Source organism: Leopardus geoffroyi, chromosome C3 (genome assembly GCF_018350155.1).
Source record: "Leopardus geoffroyi isolate Oge1 chromosome C3, O.geoffroyi_Oge1_pat1.0, whole genome shotgun sequence".
NCBI classification, from domain to species: domain Eukaryota; kingdom Metazoa; phylum Chordata; class Mammalia; order Carnivora; family Felidae; genus Leopardus; species Leopardus geoffroyi.
The window spans coordinates 106,786,547-106,810,396 of NC_059338.1; the positions used below are offsets into that span (position 1 = coordinate 106,786,547).

Sequence of the window (23,850 nt, forward strand, 5' to 3'; positions counted from 1 at the left end):
CTGGAGCTGGAGTGGGACGCTTTAACCGACTGAGCCACCCAGGTGCCCCAACGGAGCTCTTTGTAAAAGTAAGTACCTGAAGGTTTTCCTGCATTCATTAGCCACCCTTAAAGGAATCAATAACCTTGACGCCATCCACTCAAATACTGTTCCACACCCCACTCCATTATAGCTTTTCTATTCTTTGCTATTCAATATTTTTACTTTCATGAGCATAGTCGACAGTATAAAATGCTTCCCTTTCTTAGAATTGCCTTTTGTATTTGTGTTTCTCTCTTTTTTTTAATTTTCTTATTTGAGTATAATTGACAATGTTATATCAGTTTCAGATGTGCAACATAGTGATTTGACAGGTTTACACATTATGCTATATTCACCACACGTGTAGTCACCGTATATTGCTGTTACAATATTATTGACTATATTCCCTCTGCTGTGCGTCTTATTCTTATGACGTATTTACTCCATAACTGGAAGTCTGTATCTCCCTCTTTCCTTCGCCCATTTTGCTCATCTCACCATTTCCCTCTGGCAACCATCAGCTTGTTCTCTGTATGTATAGGTCTGATTTTGCTTTTCGATTATTTATTTTTGTTTTAGATTCCACATATGAGTGAAATCATGTGGTATCTGTCTCTCTCACTCTGACTTATTTCACGTAGCATAATACCCTCTGGGTCCATCCATGTTGTCTCAAAAGGCACGATCGCATCCATTTTCATGACTGTGTGATATTCCAATGTGCGTGCACACTTGTGTGTGCGTGTGTGTGTACCACATCTCCCTTATCCACTCATCTATCAGTGGACACTTAGGTTGCTTCCACATCTTAGCTATTGTAAATAATGCTGCAATAAACACAGGAATGCATATGTCTTTTTGAATTAGTGTTTTTGTTTTCTTTGGGTAACTACCGAATAGTGGAATTATTCGATCATATGGTATCTCTATTTTTAATTTTTTGAGGAACCTCCACACTGTTTTCCACAATGGCTGTCCAGTTTACATTCCCACCAACAGTGTATGAGAGTTCCTTTTTCTCCACACAGAGGAATCCTCATTTAGATGGGGGCTCAAGGAAGGAAGGCTTTTCTGAGAATGTGATATTTTAGCTGGAATTTAAAGAAGGAATATAAAGTAGACATACTGGAAGGGAGGGCAGGGCATACAAGAGAGGGGAGGGCATATAGCAAGGCCCCATGGTAGGGGGGTGGCTTGGTCAGTTAAGCATCCGACTTCGGCTCAGGTCATGATCTCACAGTTTGTGAATTCAAGCCCCACGTGGGGTTCTGTGCTGACAACTCGAAGCCTAGAGCCTGCTTTGGATTCGGTATCTCCCTCTCTCTGTCTCTCCCCAACTCACACTCTGTCTCTGTCTCCGTCTCTGAAAAATAAATAAGCATTAAAAAAATTTTTTTAATGTAACAGTTTTATTGGGATATAATTCACATAAGATACAAATCACTCATTTAAAGTACACAATTCAGTAGTTTGCAGTATATTCAGAGTGGTGCAATCATCACCACAGTCAATTTTAAAACATTTTCATCATCCCAAAAGAAAGTCTGTACCCATTACCATATACTTCCCATCTCCTTCCAATTCTCCCAGCCCTAGGCAACCACTAATCTACTTCATCTTTAAAGACTTGCCTATTTTTGACATTTCATATAAATTAAATCACACAATATATGATCTTCTGTGACTGGTTTCTTTCACTTAGCATAATGTTTTCAGTATTTGGCCATGTTGTAATATGTCTCAGTGCTTCATGCATTTTTATGGGTGTATAATATTCCATTTAGGGATTATTTTTTTTTAAATATATATATTCCTTAAATGGAATATTATATATATTCCATATTATATATATAATTATTATATGATATAAATTATATAATATAAAAATATATAATTATTATATATATAAAATGTGTATATATATGGTGTGTGTGTATATATATATGATGTGTGTGTATATATATATATATATATGGTGTGTATATATATATATATATATATATCTACCACTTTAATTTATCAACTCATCAGTTGATGAAAATTTGGGTTGTTTCTACTTTTTGCCTATTACAAATAGCCAAAATTCTATTTTGAGCATTCATGTACAAGCTATTGAGTAGATGTATGTTTTCCTTTCTCTCAGGTATAGATCTAGAATAGGAATTCCTGAATCGTATGGCAGCCCTATATTTAACCTTTTGGGGAACTGCCAGAATATTTTCCAAAGAGGCTGCACCATTTTACATTGCAAGTATGGGGGTCCCATTTTTTCCACATCCACTCCAACACGTAATTCCTGTCTTTATTACATCCACCATTTTAGTAGGTGTGAAATAGTATCTCAGTATTTTGATTTGTATTTCCATGATGGCTAATAACAGTGAGCACCTTTTCTTGTATACATTGGCCATTTGTATATCTTCTTTGAAGAAATATCTACTCAGATTTGTTACCCATTATTTAAATATGTTACTTCTTTTGTCATGAATGCTTTTGGTGTCATATCTAAGAAAGCTTTGCTTAACTGAAAGTCATGCAGATTTATTCCTATATTTTCTTCCTAAAAATTTTATACTTTAGCATTTACACCTAGGTCTGTGATCCATTTTGATTAATTTTTGTGTACGGCATAAGATAAGGATTCAATTTCATTCTTTTGCATGTGGATATCCAAGTGTTCCCCCACCATTTGTTGATAGGACTATTCTTTCCCTGTTGAATTTTCTTGGCATCTGTGTTGAAATCAGTGTGAATATTTCTGGGTTCTCAAGTCTATCTGATTGACCAAATGCCTGGTTTTTTTTTAATTTTTTTTTAAGTTTTTATTTATTTTTGTGAGAGAGTGTGTGTGCAAGCAGCAGAGGGGGAGAAAGAGAGGGGAACAAAGGATCTGAAGCAGGCTCCTCGTGGACAGTAGGGAGCCTGATGTGGGGCTTGAAATCATGAACAGCAAGATCATGACCTGAGCCGAAGGCAGATGCTTAACTGACTGAGCCACCCAGGTGCCCCCCAAATGTCTGTTCTTCTCCAAGTGCCATAGTCTTAATTACTGTAGCTTTACAGCCAAGTTTTGAAATTGGGAAGGGTAAGTCGTCCAGCTTGGGTCCTCTTTTCAACGTTGTTTTGGCTATTCTGATGTAAAGAGAGAGCAGACTCCTCCTCCCCGTGTCTCCTCTACTCCCAATACTTCAGAACAACACTACTTCACTTCTGACACCAGACATGTAGGTTTTCCAAACATCAAACAATTTTGCAACATCAGCTGGGTGTCCTACAGTTTAACTCAATTCTGACACTATCTACCCGGGGATATTAACATCTCAGTCCTACAAGACAGTGCCCTCTGCCACCACCCCCGCCCCTTCAGATGTCAGTAGCAAGTTCAGGCTGTTACCTGTGCTTGTGACTAACCTGCTATAAATTAGAGGTCCCCATGATCACCTCCTTAGGTTTGATTAATTTGCTAGAACAGCTCACAAAACTCAGAGAAACATTTACTTATGTTTAAACTGTTATTATAAAAGACATTATAAAGGATACAGATGTGCAGCCTGATAAAGAGGTACATAGGGCAAAGTTCAGAAGGGTCCCAGGTGCAGAGGCTTCTGTCCCCATGGAACTGGGGTGTGCCACCTTCCCAGCATGTAGATGAGTTTGCCAACCTGGAAGCTCAGCTAATCTTGCTCAATAGTTTTTATAGAGCTTCATCTCCAGCCCCCTCCCTTTGCCTTCCTAGAGCTTGGTGGTTAGGGCTGAAAGGTTGTTTTTTTTTTTTTTCTTCCAAATTTTTATTTAAATTCTAGTTAACATATAGTGTTAACATTGGTTTCAGGAGAATTCAGTGATTCATTACTTACATATAGCCCCCAGTGCTCGTCGTAACATGTGCCCTCCTTAATACCCATCCCCCATTTAGCCCATCCCCCACTTCCCTACCTCCATCAACCCTCAGTTTGTTCTCTATTGTCAAGAGTCTCTTATGGTTTGCTTCCCTTTCCCTTTTTTTTCTTCCCATATGTTCATCTGTTTTAATTTCTAAATTCCACAGATGAGTGAAATCAAATGGCATTTGCCATTCTCTTATTTCACTTAGCATAATACACTCTAGGTCCATCCACGTCATTGCAAATGGCAAGATTTCATTCTTTCTGATGACTGAGTAATATTCCATTACATATATATTATATATACATATATATGTATATAATATATATGTAATGGAATATATATAATGGAATATATATATAATATATATAATGGAATACGTATATAATACATATAATGGAATATATATGCGTGTGTATATATATATATATTTATATAAAATATCTTCTTTTTTTAATGTTTGTTTTTGAGAAAGAGAGTGTGAGCAGGGGAAGGAGGAGAGAGAGGGAGACATAGAATCCAAAGCAGGCTCCAGGCTCTGAGCTGTTAGCACAGAGCCCAACACTGGGCTCCAACTCACAAACCACAAGATCAAGACCTGAGCTGAAGTCTGAGGCTTAACCCACTGAGCCACCCAGGTGCCCCTATATACCATATCTTCTTTATCCATTCATCTATTGATGGACTCTTGGGCTTTTTTCAATTGTCTGGCTATTGTTGATGAAAGTTTTAATCCTCGGGGCTCCTGGGTGGCTCAGTTGATTAAGCTCAAAGCCTGGAGCCTGCTTCAGATTCTGTGTCTCCTTCTCTCTCTGCCCCTCCCACCCCTCCCTCAAAAAGAAACATTAAAAAAAAAAAAAAAAAAAAGACAGTTTTAATCCTCTACTCCCTTGTTTGATTTGTTCACCAGTCCTATCTGGAGACCATCTAGGAGCCCCACCCTAAGCCACGCATTAGCATAAATTCAGGTAAGCTCGAAAGGAGCTCCTTATCAATGACAAAAGACACTCCTATCACTCAGGAAATTCCAAGGGTTTAGGAGCTTTGTGCTGGGAACGGGGTTGAAGACCAAATCTATTTCTTATTTTACCCTGAGTTCCTTGGAATTTCCAGGTGAATCTCAAAATAAGCTTGTTGATTTATGCAAAAATGACAGCTGAGATTTCGATAGGGGAAGCACTGAATCTGCAGATAAATTTGGGGAATATTGCTAGTTTTATATTACATTTTTTGATCCATGTACATGGAATGCCTTTCCATTTATTTAGGTTTTCTTTAAGTTCTTTCAACAATGTTTTGTAGCATTTAGAATATAAGTTTTGCACTTCTTTGTAAAGCTATTCCTAAGTATTTTATTCTTTTTGATGCTATTCTAATAAATTGCAGTATTTTAAAAACCAATTCTAACATCTCTGAAATTGAGATATACTGTACAATCAAGGGTATCTTAGCATTATGCCATTACAAGTGGCAGTATTTTTTTTTTTTATCTTGGTGGAGATAAATGTGATTTACCATCAATAGCTTCTTTGATTCAATACCATATGGTATTAAATGTGAAATGTCTATAAAACATTCAAGTGGAAATGGAAAATAGGCATTTGGATATATCAATTTAGAAATCAGAAGAGAGTTGAACTAGAAGATAGATGTAGGGTCATCTGAAGTTCATTATTTTATTATTAAAAAAAATTTTTTTAATGTTTATTTATTTTTGAGAGAGAAAGAGACAGAGCACAGGCAGGGGAGGGGCAGAGAGAGGAGACACAGAATCCAAAGCAGGCGCCAGGCTCTGAGCTGTCAGCACAAAACCTGACACAGGGCTCAAACTCACAAACCATGAGATCATGACCTGAGCTGAAGTCAGATGCTCAACCGACTGAGCCACTCAGGCACCCCCGAAGTTCATTATTTTAAAGCCACAGCAATGAATGAGATTCCTTTGGGAAAACAGAGGTTCCTGCCCTGAGAAATCACAATAAGAAGTCGATTAGAAGAATAAGATATAGAAAAGGGAACATTTTTGTTTTGAGTTATTGTTGTCATTATTGCTATTATTATGCATCACTAAGTGGAAGGACCTATGGGGCCAGGACCTTGCCTCTTTTATACTCTAACGAACCTCTCTAAGCTAAGCACTTTCCTATATTTAGCTATTAACCTACATATCACAGATAAATTGGGAAAAGTGATTCAGAATAATCCGTTCATTTGAGAAATAATATATTGATTAACCATCAGCTCTCTCAGCCCTGAAAATCAGACATGAATACAAATAAATCAGTCTTTTCAAGTCTCCAGAGAAGCATTTTAATCTGATTGTGATTTTGGATTGAAAATAGGCACATGCTTATTGCATATTAACCTAGAGTAATTTTCTAAAGGTAGAAGAAGAAAACCAGTCAGTAGAAATACTGCAGCATTCACAATTAAAAGCAGAAATGTGTATAAAAATCCTTCCAAGGCGTTCATATCCCATTTGCTGCCACATTTCTATAGAATAAGTAGGACACCAGCTGGTAGTAATGCTAATTCATCCGCCTTTCCTTTACTGTTTGTCACTTCTCAGATGCTGAATCTTATCCATTGCTTTTTTCCCTTTTTCCCTTCAGATTTCAAATGCCCTAACCAACATATAGTTACTATAATACCACACCCTGTATGCAGTTCTCAACCAAGGGAGTTTTTTGACCCCCAGAAGACATGTGGAAAGGTATGGAGACATTTTTCTTTTGTCAGAACTGGAGATAGGCTGCTACTGACTTCAAAAGGGTACAGGACAGGGATGTTGCCTCACATCTTACAATCCCCAGGGCAGCCCCTCATAACAATGAATTATCTAGCCCAAAGCGTCAGTAGTGCCAAGGTTGAAAAACTGTACCAATGGGGCTGAGTTTTTAGGTATATGAACTTCCCGGGAGTACACTCCTTAGCTTTTACCAAATTCTCAAAGGTGGTATAATGCAGAATTTTAAGGAACACTGGCTTAAATGGATGTTTCACCTAGGCCTTGGTAACAAGTGGCATATTAATACTATTTCACAGCAAAAATCACCTCTCTAGTTAAGACGACTTATCTTAGCTGGCCAAATTTCGCTGTCCCTTTCCACTGCCCACTCTGATTCATGGCCAAACACAACTCTTTGGATTTCCTGTCTCTAGGTTCTCCAAATACCACAATCCCCTTCTAGTAGACAGGTTAATACAGTTATTATGGTTATGGTAAATATTGATTAAGCTAGAGCTTCATGATATGCCAAGTTTTGGTTTCTCTAGACACCTCCAGTTCCTTTGGTCAGTATCTATTTGGGCATGTGGTGATGAAAATTAGCTTACAACTGAAAACTAAAGAGATATTAAAAAAAAATTTTTTTAAACATTATTGAGAGACAGAGCAAGAGCATGGGAGGGACAGAGAGAGGAGGAGACACAGAATACCAAGCAGGCTACAGCCTCTGAGCTGTCAGCACAAAGCCTGACGAAGGGCTTGAATTTACAAACTGTGGGATCATGACCTGAGCTCAAGTCGGAGGCTTAAGCGACTGAGCCACCCAGGCGCCCCTTTCCTGGTTATTTTAAACAGTTCAGTTGTAATATCTGTATCCCAGTCCAGCTAACCTGGGATGTAGTTATATTAAACTAGCAACTCCTGCGCACTTACAGGCAAATTTGGGAGAGTGGAGGCTATGGGCAAGGTGACTGGGTCAAATGCAAAAGCCTCCCTTTTCCTTGTTACGAATAAATCTAATTAGAAACCAACAAGGGGGGGGGGGGGTGCACGAGAGAATAAAGCCAATGTCTAAAATGCCCTTTCCAGATAATCAGCAGATACAATAATCGTTACAATCGCAATCGCTCTTAATCAGATACTGGAAGTTGGCTGTTGTGGCCTATAAATCAAGAGAAACCAAACCAACGCAATTTAGCCATTTCCCCAAATATTAGCAACTCTGTATAGTTAGTAGTCCGCTAATCCGATCAGGGAGCCCTAGCCAGCAACACTGAGGCTGGAATCCTCAACTCCCTAAAAACCTCAGATTGGTAAAATAAATAAATAAATAAATAAATAACCGGGGTTTCCGTGGGAACGCGGTAAAGGGAGGCCCGATGAGAGAACAAAGGCCGCGTCCCCATTAGGAGCTGCCGGGCCCACGGGCCGCACTGGGGGCGAGGGCGGCGGTGCGTCCGGGTGGCGGGCTGCCCGGTGTCCCACGCCGCCGCGGCGCTGGCGCACCTCTCCCGGCCAGTCCCCGGAGCCACAGCATAGCAGGGCGCCGGCGAGGCGGGAGGCGAGGGCGAAGGGCCGCGGGGGCCGAGGCTGGCCGCCGCCCGAGTGAGTGTGCTAGCGAGCGACTTGTGAAACACGCCGCGGGCCGTCACCCAGCAGGACAGCGAACACGCGGCGCGGCGCCGGCTGAAGCCGCCTAGATAGCGCACGCGGGAGAGGAGGGGCGCCGGGGACAGAGGGCGACGTCCCCTGCAGTTCCCGTCTCGCAGGGGTCGCCGGCGCCGCCAGGCCCCGCCCCCTGGCGCTTATGTAATAGGGGCGCGCTGCCATTGGCCTGCGCGACCGGAAAGGGCGCAGGCGTGCGAGCAGAGGAGGGGCGGGGGAGGTGGCCGCAGCAGGAAGGCGAGTGGGCGGCGAAAAGCGGGCGGGCGCTGGGGCGACTGGGAGAGCTGCGCGGCGTGCGCGGGCACGAGCGTAGTGGCCTCCCCCGAGGCTGAGGCGGCGGCGGGCGCGCGCGGCGGCGGGTTCGAGGCGCGGGCTGTTGTGCTCTCCGCTCTCCTCTTTCCCCTCCTTGGCGGGTGGAGGAGGCCGAAGCGGTGCTGGGCGCGCTCCCCCTTGCTCTCCCTCCGGCCACCTCCCCCGGCCCTCTCGCGCTGCGCGGTCTCTCCGACGCAAGACTGTCCCGGCCCGGGTGAGCGGCAGTGGGGGCGGCGCTGACGCCGCAGGACGTCCGGGAGCCGGGGTGGGGGCCCGGCGGCGGGGTCGCCGCGGGTCGCGAGGGGCCGCCGGCCTCCCCGTCTCCCAGGCGGCGGCCCGTCCTGTCCCAGCGCGGGCCGCGGGCAGGAGGGAGAGCTCGGGCGCCTGCCAGGCCCTGCAGGTGGCCGGGTTGCAGGCCGCGGAGCGGAGCGGTAACCTTACCCCTTGGCGACAGCAGCTGGTCGGTTTCTCGAGGCCCGGGCTCCCCGTGGCCGAAGGGGCCGGGTTTGGGGCGGCCAAAGCCTCGGGGAGGCGCGTCTCGGGCCGGAATCTGTGCGGAGTGGCGGGTAGGTGGGGGCTGTGTGGCCGGACCGGGGAAGGAGCTCCCCGAGGCGGGAGAGGCCGGTTGGGAAGGAAGGTGGGCCGGGCTGCAGCTGGGGTCTGTTAAGTGTTGGGTGAGATAGACCTTACTCCTGGTGCTTTTCTCTACCCTCGGTGAACGGATGTAGTTAAAACGTGGGGGTCAGGATGTTGATCACTGCCTGGGCCTCTTCGTTTCAGATGGTTATGGAGAATGATCCTACTTCCTGGATCGAAAAATCTTTTCTTACTCAGTTGTTTGGGTTTTAAGAGGATCTTAGGGGGCACTCCTTACTTGTTGCCTCCTGTAAAAGCTCTTCATTTTAGAACAACTCTTTATTCGTTCTACTTCCCTCTTTGCAGCCCTCTCGGAAAATTGCAGTAAATAAGAGTAACATTAAAAATCTGCGTTTAAGGTATTTGTAAGTGACTTGTTGCCCCTGAGTTTGTCGTATGTAATTAAGAAGTTGTGCTTAAGATTTTGTAGAAAATTCGATTTGGCTTGAGAGCATTTCTTAAGTTGAGCTGTCCAAAAGCAGGTGGCTTGTTCGTTTGCATTTCTGCTTTCAGAAAGGAAATTAATGCAGTGAGTTGTTGGAAGTTAGGGGCCTACCCCACGCATTTAGACTGTTGATTCGATTTCCTTTACCGGGTGTTCAGTTTTCGGTTTTAAAAATAAGAACAAGCGACAACAGTCTTTACTTATCAAAGCTTTTATGGTTTTATTTACTACTTTAGATGACAATGGAAAATAGGTTAAATCTGTTGTGTAATGTTATATTTTAGGAGAAGTCCTAGGTGGAAAAGTTAAAAATAATATTCATCTCATGACATTGTACAGAGCACTGCCTGAAAATGGTATCAGAATAGCTAATATCTTGTAATTATCAAAGAAATTTCTGGAATTAGTGGCATTAAAACAATTGAGGTTACCCGCAAAATCAGTGTTAGCATGCGTGGCAGACATTGTGTAGAAGAGTTCAGAAGCCTGAGAGGACTGAAGTATTCTAACATAAGGTACTGATACAAGATGTTATAATAGACTGGGACGCATAAAGATTGCATACCTGTTACCATCCACATCATACTCAAGTATCTAAAACGGTTTCTGTGGGAACAGGTTTGATATGCTGCCATAACATTTGTACTTAAATATACTTAAAATCATTCCGTTTGGCTTGGAAATAATAAATATTTGGCTTTTGAAAAGTGAAAATGGAAGTTTGGTGTTCAAGGACTAACACATCTGGTAATATTTACCATTATATGGGAACGGGGTTCTTACATTAGGCTAGTATACTAAAAATTTTTGTAGTTTCTTAAAATAGCTGGCTTTTTAGAAAAGCATTGAGTCTCTTCTATATTTTACTTGACTTTCAGTTCAGTGTTAAATACTAGTGGGAACTTGTCCAAGCAGTGTATTTATGTATTCAGTTTCCCTTTTTCCTTTTTTGGGGAGAACCTCATGTGCTTCTATGAAATGCTTTGATTTTATATTTATTAACTAATTAGGATCCCAGTCAGAAAAAGCCAGTACTGTTTTCTGGTTAAAGGTGATGTAGGTCCATGTTATGTTCATGCCCTGCAGTGATTTAGAAGTTTAAAACTTAATTGCATTGCTAGTCAAAGCTATACATAGGAATTCTACTTAGGACCCAATTTCAATATATTTAAAAGGTAGCTGGGGCTCATAGGCCCTTTATGAGCAGGTTTAACGTGTGTTGTCCAAAAGAAGACTTTAATGTTTTTTTTATTAAGTTTTTATTTTAATTCCAGTAGAGTTAACATGTAGTGTTACATTAATTTCAGGTGTACAATATTAGTGATTCAATAATTCTATACATTACTCAATGCTCATCATGATGAGTGTATTCCTTAATCCCCATCACCTATTTTCACCCATCCCCCTACCCACCTCTGATAACCATCAGGTCTTTATAGTTAAGAGTCTGTTTCTTGGTTTGAGAAGACTTTAATTTTTTTTTTTTAAGTTTCTGCAGTTCTTCTTTTTTTGTTGTTGTTTTTTTGTTTTTGTTTTATAAGCTTATTTGAAGAGCGAGCAAGAGCAGGGGAGGGAGAGAGAGAATCCCAAGCAGGCTCTGTACTGACAGTGTGGGGCTTGAACTCAATAACCGTGAGATCCTGACCTGAGCTGAAATCAAGAATCAACCAACAGCCACCCAGGTGCTCCAAGAAGACTTAAATTTAATGAAAAAGTAAAAGTAACTTTTTCAGTGACATTTATTTTTAACCCATTTAGCTTCATTTCAGACTATCAGTAGTAAAAAGTGGTACCTTTCATTTTTGTAAAGGTACCTTTACCCTTTTTACAAGGTTTATTCTCTCAATTGGGAACTAATTTAATCTTATTTAGTAATTTCTCCAGCAATCCTGCAAAGATCAATTGTTTAGAAAGATTTAGAATAGCATAGTGGTTTTATGTAACCTGAGTATTTAGGAGAACAGTTCCCATTGCTCTTAGGATCTCCTTCAGAAATTTAGATGACAGCTCTAATTTCTCTTAAATTGTAAGAATCTTAATTCATGACAGTTAATACTAGAAAGGGAAAGTACCTTTGCAAAGTGATCAAGCAATTGCTTGGGGAAGAGTGCTAAACTTTTTTGGTAAAGTTTTGAAGGTTACGTACGGCAAAGCGTACAGATCTTAGATGTACAGCTCAGTGAGTTTTTACAAGTAAACACACCTATATAACCATTACCCTGATCGAGAGATAGAACATATCAACTGCCCCCCATGCCCTTTTTTCCCAGTCACCACCTCCTAGATTAGCTTTGCCTGTTTTGAACTGTACAATCCATATGTTGTGTCTGGCTTCTTTTCTTTAACACTGGATACAACCCTGTTGTTACTTGTAACCATAGTTTTTTCTTTTTGAATGCAGGTAGTATTCCATTGATAAGTATACCACAAATTATGTATCCATTTTATTATTAACTGGAATTTGCATTGTTTCCAGTTTTGGAAACAAGTACTCTGGACATTCTAGTACTGCCTTTGGGTGGATATGTACATTTGCATTTCTGTTGGGAAATGCAACATTTCTGTTGGGTGTATATGTACATTTGCATTTATATCGGGAGTGGAACTATTAGGTTTATAGAGTACACCAAAACAGTTTTCGACAGTGGTTGTACTAATTTATTCTCTAGTAGCATTGTATGTGAGAATTTGAAAACCCATATATTTTGACTGACAGCTCTATAAAACTTAAGTCTTCCACTCTTGAGAGCATTACCATACTTCGATTACTCGGTATTAATCACTCTAATGCCTCAACTTCTGTTTTTAGATATGGCTCGTGGACAGCAGAAGATTCAGTCGCAGCAGAAAAATGCCAAAAAGCAAGCTGGACAAAAGAAGAAACAAGGACATGACCAAAAGGCTGCTGCCAAAGCTGCCTTAATATATACCTGCACTGTCTGTAGGGTAAGGGGAGTGGGACGGCATAACCCTCCTGTGGACAGTTCTTTGCTTAGACGTTGCTGTATCGAGGTTAAAGTTTTGCAGCCATGGCAAAATAGATAGATTGGAGAGCTGCTTATTTTAGGTTTCCATCTTCAGTTGTCTCTTCCATAAATATTTTTTTGAATGGCTCCTGTGGCCAGGCACAGTTCTCTAGGTGTTGGGGGAAGGGAGTGAACAAAGCAAAGTCCTTTTCCTCGTGAAGAATAAAGATGTCTTCTTCAGGGCAGATACTACACTTTGAACTTTGTAAGAAGTCAGATCTACATTCTTAGTTTAGAGCTGTACGAGACACAAGTATACCCCTGGTTATGTAATTGTCTTTTTTCTTTACTAAATTCTTAGGTCTGCAAAACTCTACGGAGTATTTTTATGTTAGGGCCTTTCCTAGAATTCATATGTTTTATTAGATTTGAAGAGTAGTCATAACAACTATTGAGTGCTTATCTGGTGTTCTACACGTATGAGCCCATTAATCCCCAAAATCACCCTATGAGATAAAAGACTTTTATTATTCTCATTTTACAGAAGAGTAAACTGAGCCATGGGGATTAAATAACTCATGCAGGGTCACCCAGCTAGTACAGAGAAGAGCTGGGATCTGAAGCTGGGCAGTCTAGTTCCTGAGCCCACCCTCCAGGCCACCATACCACACTTCCTTTCAAAGAAGTTTTTCTTCAGTTCCAAGCCAGTTTCTTTCTTGCTTTTTTGTTTAAGCTCAGCACCTTTGAAGTTCGTGAATAGAAGTGCCAAAGGAAAAATACATAGTGACGGTGGTCCAGTACATATGCATGTATACATATGTATATGTATTTTTTTCCAAAGCCCCACACCTTGGTAGGGTTGTGGGAAGGGATCTTGGGAAGACATGATTCCAAAACTACAGTTTATCATCTGAAGGCATTACTGATGAAATTGAAGTTTCTAACTACATGAAAGTTCTTGTTAAGAGAGGAAACCTATTACATTAAGTATCTTGTTCATACTGAGCTTTGAGACACTGAAAATAATGCAATTGAGCAACTTTAAATTCTCTTTGGAAAGAGGGTAAAAGTAAATTTCATTAAATTACTGATGAGTAAATGCTTCGATTTGAAAGTACTACAGTAGGGGTGCCTGTGTGGCTCAAACATCTGACTCTTGATCTCCGCTCCTGAGTGGGATTGAGCCCTGCAGTGGGCTCTTTGCTGACAGCACAGAGCCTGCTTGGAATTCTCTCTCTGCCCCTACCCCGATTGCACGCGCCCCTCCCTCCCTCCCCCCCCCATACACACACACACACACACACACACACACACTAAATAAGTAAATCAAGTTTTAAAAAATAATAAAAGACCTAGAGTAGTTCACCTCTTTAAACTCCCAAAAATAGCCAAAATAGCCAAAACTTGTATTTCATGTTTTGTTTAACTGCCTGAGCAAGAGAATAAATTACTGAAGGTCCTTGCCTAGGGAAGTTGGTGTAGTGTAACATTTGAGAACTGAAGTACAGTATGAGGTTGAAACAGGTCTTGGACAAATTACACTCTAGGTTTTAGTTTCTTACGTGAAATGAGGAATAATAGTAGGAACTAATTTAAGATTACTGGGAAGGTCCTATGAGAATTCAGGTAACCTGCTTAGCATAATGTGTTAAGTAAATGTTATCTCTTGTTTCCTGTTAAACAAGCGGAAACAAGCGGAATCCTTTATGTAACCCACCTATTCTCCATATGTGAAATATGGTCACATGTTAGGAATTTCTTTGTTACAAGGTCCTTTTTCATATGCCAGCCACTAGTTGCAGGAACTTAAAAGTATTTTGAGACGATTGTCTATCGTGAGCAGGCTCAGGATTTGAAAAGTTAACACATTTTTATTTCATGAATAAGGTCTAACTCTTTTTTTGCACATTTTTTAAAATTAGACACAAATGCCAGACCCTAAGACCTTCAAGCAGCACTTTGAAAGCAAGCATCCTAAGACTCCACTTCCTCCAGAATTGGCTGATGTTCAGGCATAAAGTTGTTTACAGGTAGTTGACCTTTTGTCTTTTCATTTGTTAACGTCAAGGTTGTATACGAGAGCAAAATTATCTTCTGTAACTGAAATTAATGTCTACCTTTTTTCTAGCTGAGATTTTATTGCTTCCCCTTTTTTAAGTTAGTGTTTACCTTCACAACTGTTAAAAACCCATTTTCCCAAACCAGATCTTCTCAATGCCTTTGAAACACCCAAGTTTTTCCTACTGTATCCCAAAATGGGGGGCTGAGGTGATGCTGGCCAGCTCTGGTCCAAGAATGGAAGAGACTTACCAGCCTAAAGAAAGTAACTATTACAAAGGCATTTGAGGGTCTTGCTCCCAGAAATGATGCAGAACAATGTTCCTGAGTGCCTTGTTGCAGGTATTTTAGAGTGTTTAACAGAGCTTCTGAATGCATTGAAATATGTAGCAAAATGTGGGCTTACACTGTATAAACTTGATAGTGGCTTGAAAATAATCAGTTTACATTTTTTGTGTGGTTTTTGTTTTCCCTAAGTGGTGGTGATGGTGTGAGATAACTTCCTTTTTAAAGTAAATTTATCAAAGATTTGTGTATAAAATCATTGACAGATCCATCAGAATGACTTGGTAGCTTATGCATGTGGTGCATTCTTCTTAGACATTTGAAATGCATATAAGTGGTATTTGTGCAATGCTTACATTCACTGAAAATTCCATTTATGTTTTATAGGTGAATTCACGACACCTTTGGCTCTTCTACTGTCTCAGACCTTAGGTAACAAACCTGCAGCTGCTTTTCTAACAAACTGTTGATCAGCAAAAATAAAGGGGCTACAGAAACACTCATTTTTATGCTGTTCCCTTTTGGGCTTCATGCAAAGACAATTCTGTGTAAATGTACAGTTGACTCTGATTTGGAAATCTGAAAATCAGTCCATCCTTGTTATAAAAAATTTTTTTACAATTGTAATTATATTGATGTTCATATTGTGTAAAATAACTCATTTAATAAAGTAGTACTTTGATTTTACAACATCACAGGATAAATGGTTCTAGAAATTCTGTTCTAACCTTCCACATTATTTGCCTTATAAAAATCTAATGAATTCGTCAGCTAGAATTGCAAGCGCAGTTCCTATCTCCCTTTCTCAGCTCAGTGGCAGGTTCGCTAGTTACATTGGAGCAGACTCGTTCATGGTTTTATTGGCAGCTGCTGGTCTAGGTGAAGAATGACTTACCTGCTGCCTTAGTATATTACCACCATGTGTCATTTCCCCCTCTGATCATTTCCTGTGTTTGAGGTTGGAATATTTTAGCCTGCTGTGTGACCTGGCTGTAGCTGCCAGCCAGGTATACCCTCTAGATAACTGACAAATTCCTAATGTGGTTGGATTTTCAGTGAGCCCTTCTGAAAGAATAGGTTCTGAAGTATATGCTGTAACGAAATAATCCAGCTTTCGTTTAATACCAAACCTGATGGATCACATGTGAACTGGTAAAGATCTATCTTATATAAATTACACCTATGGATTCTTTCACCATTCTTCAAGTTCATTAATTTGAGATTAAAACTCCAAATTTGATGGAATTTATTAATAATTTGGCCAATTTTATGAGTGGTTTTCCTTAATAGGAAGATTGGAATGACTTGCTGCTGGGTTAATTCCCAGAACCTTCTCCCTCCTTTTGTTTGTAAGTGAATGGTTGGTTTTAGAAGTTTACTTTGTACTGGTTCCTGAAATCAAAGACTGTACAGTATGATTTGTCTGAACTAGAAAAGTATTAAAATAGGCCAATGTCCACATTCTTTTGGCTCTAAGGATGGGGAAGTGGGTTGGTTCCGATGGATGAGGTATATCCCATCCAGTTAAGGAAGACTAATTTTAGGGTCCTTCTAATTTGCTTTTGTCAGCTATTAGCTTTACTAGTGAAACTGCTTTAACTCGGTTTAAAATTTGAAGTTAATATAATAGGAAGAACACTCAACTATTTACTGGTAATTGCTTAGAGCCACGAATCTGATCCTGTGGGTCACAAAGCGCGTTCCCTCTTTCTGCTGTAATTCATCACTGCATTTGTTTCATAGCTGTGCGTATTCTGCCCACCTTGTTTGACTTCACTGTAAGTTTAAAATAAGATATTTACGAGGAAAAGCTTCAGTGGTGATAGTTTCTTAGCAACTTCTGTTACGTTCTTACTTTAAAATAGTCTTTTTTTTCCGTGTAATTTCCTAAGTTCAGATTTAATATCTGTTATTTCCTAATATGTTGGTTACCAGAACATTAGAATTTGCCTGATTGCTTGTGGTGGGTATTACAGAAGTTCTGGTTAAATTACAATTTAAAGGTTTTTAAAAGTGCTTTGACCATATGTATGTTTACATTTAGTAACAAATCATTTAAAAACCATTCACAAGTTTTGGTTTTATTTTTTTTTTTTTCATTTGTTTTACTGGCTGTAATTCAGAATAAAAGCTTTTCGTTCTTGTATTTAACCCTTTTTTATAAGCAGCTGAAGACACCATATTTAACTTTATATCTCAGTGATAGGAAAATAGCTGCATTGGTCTTGCATAAGACATTGATTCTCATACTTCATGTAAGGATTATTAGTTACAATCCCTTCTTTATTATGTTTGAGTTAAATTTGCTCTAAGGGGAAAATTAAAATTCTTAAGCATCCTCATTATTTAATTTGAAGATTCTTTAACAGACCACAGCAAAGTTCATCATAAAACTTATGGTGTCTTCAAAGACTTTATGAAATCTGAGACACTGAGAGAGAATTGGTCCGTTTGTATTCTGTATTTCCACTAATTGCCAAAAGGAATGGGGTTAAGGTTAAATTTGTTTCATTCTACTTCATATGGATCTACATCCCCATGTTTAACTGACACACTGGGGGCTCAGTTGTGTGCTGTAATGTCTTATTAAAGAAGATATTAAAGAAAACTAAACTAGTCTAATTTCTTCTACATTCTAGGAGATTTTTATATTGCCTCTTCCCATTTTTTTTTTTTTTTTTTTTTTTTTTAATTTCTCAACTCAGTTGCCTCTTGAGTGTAGAGCTCAGTCATTCTAAAGGCAGCAAGAGATTTCTTTCATTTCTCATTGTTTTTCCTGAAGTTTGGTCTATTTTAGGTGTACAGAATACTTAACAGGGGAAAAGGAAAAGGTTGTCATTCTGAAGCCTTCCTGTGTAGAGTAAGTGTAAGTTGTTGGAAGGGAGAAGTAATTGGCTATTAATATAAAAATAATACTCAAATGAAAAATGTTTAGGTCAATAAATTGAATGGGTAAGTCCTTTAGGACACAGACTCCAATTTGAGGTAACACTTTGGTTTTATATTAGGCTACTGCATAGCTGGTTAATCACATCATAATGCAAACTTGAGCTATATGTAGCATGAATAAAATTTCCAATAACATTTCCAATGTTACTATTTTGGCGAAAAGAATTCTTGTGTTTCATTTTTATTAGTATGTGGAATATGCTCTATCTGTTTTAAAATGCAGTTAATATCAAAGCCTTTTATCCAAACTATAACTAAAATATCATATTTAAATTTAATCTGAATTATTTATTTGTGCTAGAATTTTCATTTTGGGGAGTTTTTGGTTTGGTTTGATTTTAGTCAGACATATACTTTTTTGAGTGTATAGAAATGAAGATTAACACTAGGGGTTGTGTTTACTGGAATCTTTCAGGCTTCCCTAATTTTATCTGTTGTAAATGTTTCAGAAAAACCTTAGCCCTTCCTATGTATAGATTTAATAAAACATCTATATACTTTATTGAGAAAATAGATGTTTTATTAATGAAAGTTCAACCTGTCATTAGTTGCAGATTACCATATTGAACTGAAATGTCTTGTATTTTAAATGTTCTTTGGGTAAGCTTTTTACTGAGTTACCATCTTTGTGGATTTTTTAATTTTTGGTTTTGAATAGGCATTCTCCAATTTTTTGTACATAGTAGGGCTCCAAATTTAAAATCTGCATATATGGAGCCAGACTTTAATCATTTGTGTCCATATGGGCATATCTGTAATGTGAAGTAATTATGTTAAAATCCTATTACTTTCTCATCATTTTTTATGTATACACCATCATTGTTTTTATAGGTGATATCATTAGTAAGCTTAGGTTTTTGTAGAGCAAATAAGTACCTTACTTTGTCACTGTCTTCAGTCTTAGAAAATTCTAAGTGTGACTTGCTTTTTGGATTCCGTATTATTAAAATTTTAATTAGTAAGTAGGCCATCATAATATTTCCTCTACAAGAATATAACGGTGTTTCTCAAAATTAGATTTACAGTTAGGGTGACCATGCATCCTGGTTTGCCAAAGATAGTCTTGGTTTAAATATTAATTTAGTACTAAATATCAAATTTAAACTAGATATTAAGGTTCTTCATTATAAATCTTAATATTACCTCCTTTTATTTACACATGTCGAGCAGTTCATTGGTCACTTGTCAAACAACCAAGGTCTTTTTTTTAAAAATGTACATTTTTGGGGCACCTGGGTGGCTCAGTCGGTCTAGTGTCCGACTTTGGCTCAGGTCATGATCTTGCGGTCCATGAGTTCGAGCCCTGCATCAGGCTCTGTGCTGACAGCTTGGAGCCTGGAGCCTGCTTTGGATTCTGTGTCTTCTTCTCTCTCTGCCCCTCCCCCGCTCGCACTCTGTCTCTCAAGCATAAATAAACATCAAAAAAAAGGTTTTTTTAATGTACATTTTTTTAAAAACCTTATGGCACCCATACTGCTTCGGTTTTGTCTTTTAAAGTCTTTCCATCTATTTTTATTTAAGTTTGTTGGTTGGTTGGTTTTTTAAATCCTACTGAGACTTAAATATCTGGTCAAATGAACTAGATTCCAAAACCTTGAAATGCCTTTATTCACAAGCATTCATATGAACTTAATATTGTTTGTGCTGAGTTGTTCAGACTTTCTTTATTTTTTTTTTTTAGTGTTTATTTTTGAGAGAGAGACACAGCACGAGCAAGGGAGGGGCAGAGAGAGAGGGAGACACAGAATTCGAAACAGGCTCCAGGCTCTGCACTGTCAGCCCAGAGCCCGACGCAGTGCTTGAATCCATGAACCGCGAGATCACGACCTGAGCCGAAGTCGGACACTTAACCGACTGGGCCACCCAGGCGCCCCACAGACTTATTTTCTGATCATCTTTTCACCCAAAGGACTTAAGGAAAACGTCCAGTTGGGATTAGAGGTACTGCTGCTTAGTACAGAACATTTTTACTGAGGAGGGAAGGGAGACCTGCAGTCTTGGCTGCAGGTTAGGTGTCCCCTGGGCTAATAATAGCAGTGAACACTTGAGGCAAAGCTTGTGATTTTTTTTTTTTTAATTTTTTTTTTTTCAACGTTTATTTATTTTTGAGACAGAGAGAGACAGAGCATGAACGGGGGAGGGGCAGAGAGAGAGGGAGACACAGAATCGGAAACAGGCTCCAGGCTCTGAGCCATCAGCCCAGAGCCCGATGCGGGGCTCGAACTCACGGACCGCGAGATCGTGACCTGGCTGAAGTCGGATGCTTAACCGACTGCACCACCCAGGCGCCCCAAAGCTTGTGATTTTTGATACAGGAAGTTTTAAAGGTGTAGTATAAAGGCATTCTCATCCCCGTGCCCAGTATCAGTTTATCCTCCTGTTACAATCTTAAACATTACTGTGGTGTGTTTATCACAACCAAGAAACCAGCATTGGTATTTTACCATTTATATTACCATTACCAGTTTGTCTATTAATTTTTTTTTTTTTTTTTTTTCTTAAAAGATCCAGTCCAGAATACCACATTGCACTTAGTTGGCATTCCTCCTTGGTCTCTTGCGGTCTACAATGGATTCTCAGTCTTCTCTTTGTTTTTCATGACCTTGACACTTGAGGTGTGTGGCAGCATGTTGAATAATGTTCCCAGTTCGGATTTGTTTTTCTCACGATTGCATTAGGGTACCAGGTTTTAGTGAGGAAGACCACAGATAAAGTGCCCTTCTCGTTGCATCCTGGGGGACGATCATCCCCACATGACATCATGGGTGATGTTAGCCTTCATGGTGAAGGTGCTGTCTGCTAGGTTTCGCCACTGGAAAGTAAAATTTTTTTTTTTTTTTTTCCCTTTTTTCAAAGTCCAGCCCTTAACTTAAGGTGAGTGGGGATTTGGCTCCACCTCCTGGAAGGGAGTATCTATGTGTATTATTTGGAATTCTTCTATATGGAAGATTTGTTCTTCCTGTTATTTATCCATATGCACTCTTGATAGTATTTATTTTGTTACTCAAATTAGTTCAGCTTTGGCCAGTGAGAGCTCTTTCAGATTGGCACCTGTATCCCTTTCATATGCCCCCTCTTTTTTTGATCATTTCCTTACTTTTTACTATAAGAATTGCATGCTCATCTTGTATTTTCTCTGCCCTGGTCCTCAAATGAGCCATTTCTCCAGAGTCCTGAGTCCTTTTATTAGAGAATGGTGTTTAAAAACCGAGATCTGGGGGCACCTGAGTGGCTCAGTTGATAAAGTGTCCAACTTTGATTTCAGCCCAGGTCATGATCTAACAGTGGGATCAATCCCGGCATCAGGCTCTGCACTGAGCCTGCTCGCGCTCTCTCAAAATAAATAAACTTTAAAAATAAATAAAGACCAAGATGTGGCCACTAAATAGGAGGTTGTTTTAAGTCACCAGGATATTTATTGAGAATAATACATGTGAAATTGCTTTATAAACTGTAAAGCATAATATAGAAGTAATTTATTATCATGAAAGATAAGCAAAGATCAAAAAAAAAAACAGGTCCTTTATCTTTAGAAATTAAAATGCATTTTACATAATTTTAGGCTATGGGGTTAAGTGGTGTGTTTTATAAATAATAACTTCTACAGGAATATATACAAGGGAGAAGACTTGTGGGTTAGAGAGGTTGATTTGTGCCTGGAAGGCGGGGAGTCAGCTGGGGAGGAGTGGGAGTAAATGGGGGGAGTCCAAATGAGGGTGGCTGAGTGAGCAAAAGCTCAGTTTAAGTACATAAAGTTTCTTTGAAAGAAAGTGAGTAGGCCAGCCAGAGCATAAGGCTTGAGAATGAGAGCCTTTGAGCCCATGGGTGGGAGTAGGGAGCAGTCATTAGAATGGGGACAGACTGCAATGTGTGCACATCATAATAAATAGTTCAAATTACTCCCAACGCTGTCAGGACACTTTGAGGGTTTGGGGGCAGGAGAGTGACACAATGGTAGGAAGACTCATATTTACCAAATACTCTGTTGGTGCTTTTTATTTTTAATAGAGATCTTTTTACAACTTTTTGGACTTTTTTTTTTTTTAACAGTATACTGTCTGTGGTTTCACTCTTGATTATGCAAGTTCATTATGTATGCAGATTTACAGGCAAAAATTTTGTCCTGCTATAATGCAATGATACAGCTGGGCCCAAAGAGCTGTATTTTGAGATGTTTGCTTGGCCCTAAATGGTCCCAGACTACAGTGTATCTCTACATGATCCTTTTTGTGTTCTGCTTCGTTACAAAAGTAACATCTTCAGTGCGTACAGAAATTGGAAGAATATAGTAAAGTTGGGTTTTATGTAGTTGCTTTTTGCACATTATGTTTTCCATGTCACTTAATATTATAACAGGTGGGGTCTTTTCATGTTACAAAGTTTGTATAAGCCATTTTTGTGGCTGTTTAATGATCCATGCAGTAGATTTGCTATAGTCGGTGTTTTTTCTTATGTTTTTAGATTCCACTAAGTTTGTACATTAGGTCAAATCAGGAAGTTGCAGTAAGAAAACAAACTTTCATGTTTCTAGAGCTTATTTCTGATCCGCATTTTGTTAAGTTCTGTTATTTCATGTTTCTGTATATGGATTTTCATAGTAACAAAAGAGATTGTATTTAAGTCTTGTTTTGAATAGCCAGGAATATTTCTAATAGGAACGGTTTCTCAACTAGGATAGGAGGTTGTAAAACATTTAAGGCGGTAGTTGAATGACCAGTAAGAAAAATGGCAGCATTAAGGTTCAAATTCGCCTCTGCTTTTTCCCAGCTGAGTGAATGTGGAGAGGTTACTTCACCCTTCCGAGCTACCGTATCTTGTCACATTAGGAAACACAGAACCCAATCTCTACCTCAAAGGATGGTTCTAACTTAAAGAGAAAATGACATACAAGTTCTTACGCAGTCAGTTGGTGCTCAAGAACTTAGCTCTCTTCCCACTATCTTCCTTCTGCTAAAAGTTAGTACGTAATACGTCTCACACACGCCCTTCTGCTTGTGTTTTTTCTTACTGAAATAGCTTTTTTTCCCCTCTAACTCCAGTCTCTTCCTGTGGAAATGCAACCCATTCTTCAGGGCTCAACTCAACTGATATTTTTCCGAAAAGTTTCTAGGTTTCTGAAAAGCAGTAAAAAGGAGTGGGTGTTGGAGAGCACTACCTCAGCAATGTCTGTTTACTTGCTATGTATTTTGTAAAAGGGAAACAAACCTAATATAATGGAGCCCTGATGGGGAACAGGATTTCCCTGAGTCTTCACTTGGCCCTGGTCAATCACAACTCAGAAGGCTGTAGGAATTTGCAGTTTGCCAGTAAGTCTGAAGCGCTGTCATTCTTCAATTTTTTTTTTTTTTTTTTAACATTTATTCATTTTTTGAGAGACAGAGTGAGACACAGAATATGAGCCGGGGAGGGGAAGAGAGAGGGAGACACAGAATCTGAAGCAGGCTCTAGGCTCTGAGCTGTCCACACAGAGCCTGATGTGGGGCTCGAATTCACAGACTGTGAGAACATGACCTGAGCCAAAGTCAGATGCTTAACCGACTGAGCCACCCAGGCGCCCCTGAAGCACTGTCATTCTAGGAAAGTAATACCAATGAGAAGCTATTCTAAAAAATGTAGATAGGTGATCTGTCTTGATTTTCATAAAGCACAAAAGAGGATATCAAAGAAAGGATAGGATTTTAAATTTTCTCATAGTCTCTGGGTAATTAATTGCGTACATTAGCTTTTAATTGTGAATCCCCTTTTCCTCACCTGCACTGGTTTTTGTGTGTAGTTTTCTAATCTCTTCCCCCAACTACGTTTACTTTCCCTGCAGTAAGAAACTCTCTGGAAGCACAGTTCAAGCCACATCCCCGCCTCTGAAGCTGTCAGGTGTTCCCACCACATGAATATACCCCCGT

At 39.6% G+C, this 23,850-nt stretch overlaps 1 protein-coding gene across 5 annotated transcripts; it reads left to right on the top strand.

Moving 5' to 3' along the window:
- Positions 1-8,214: 8,214 nt before the first annotated feature.
- On the top strand, positions 8,215-15,696 carry ZNF706 (zinc finger protein 706). 5 transcript variants are annotated; one of them, XM_045454037.1, is made up of 4 exons: positions 8,215-8,239; positions 12,502-12,638; positions 14,581-14,688; positions 15,389-15,696. In XM_045454037.1, exons 2-3 carry the CDS (start codon positions 12,504-12,506, stop codon positions 14,674-14,676), a joined length of 231 nt encoding a protein of 76 aa, XP_045309993.1. In that variant the 5' UTR covers positions 8,215-8,239; positions 12,502-12,503; the 3' UTR covers positions 14,677-14,688; positions 15,389-15,696. The 5 variants fall into 5 exon arrangements, with proteins under 5 accessions (XP_045309993.1, XP_045309992.1, XP_045309991.1 ...); XM_045454036.1 differs by lacking the exon at positions 8,215-8,239 and adding an exon at positions 8,499-8,536; XM_045454035.1 differs by lacking the exon at positions 8,215-8,239 and adding an exon at positions 8,548-8,825.
- Positions 15,697-23,850: the final 8,154 nt, after the last annotated feature.

Coding starts and splice junctions, on each gene's coding strand:
- ZNF706 (XM_045454037.1), top strand. CDS start 12,504: ATGGCTCGTGGACAGCAGAAGATTCAGTCGCAGCAGAAAAATGCCAAA. Junction 12,639..14,580: donor ATACCTGCACTGTCTGTAGG/GTAAGGGGAGTG, acceptor TTTTAAAATTAG/ACACAAATGCCAGACCCTAA.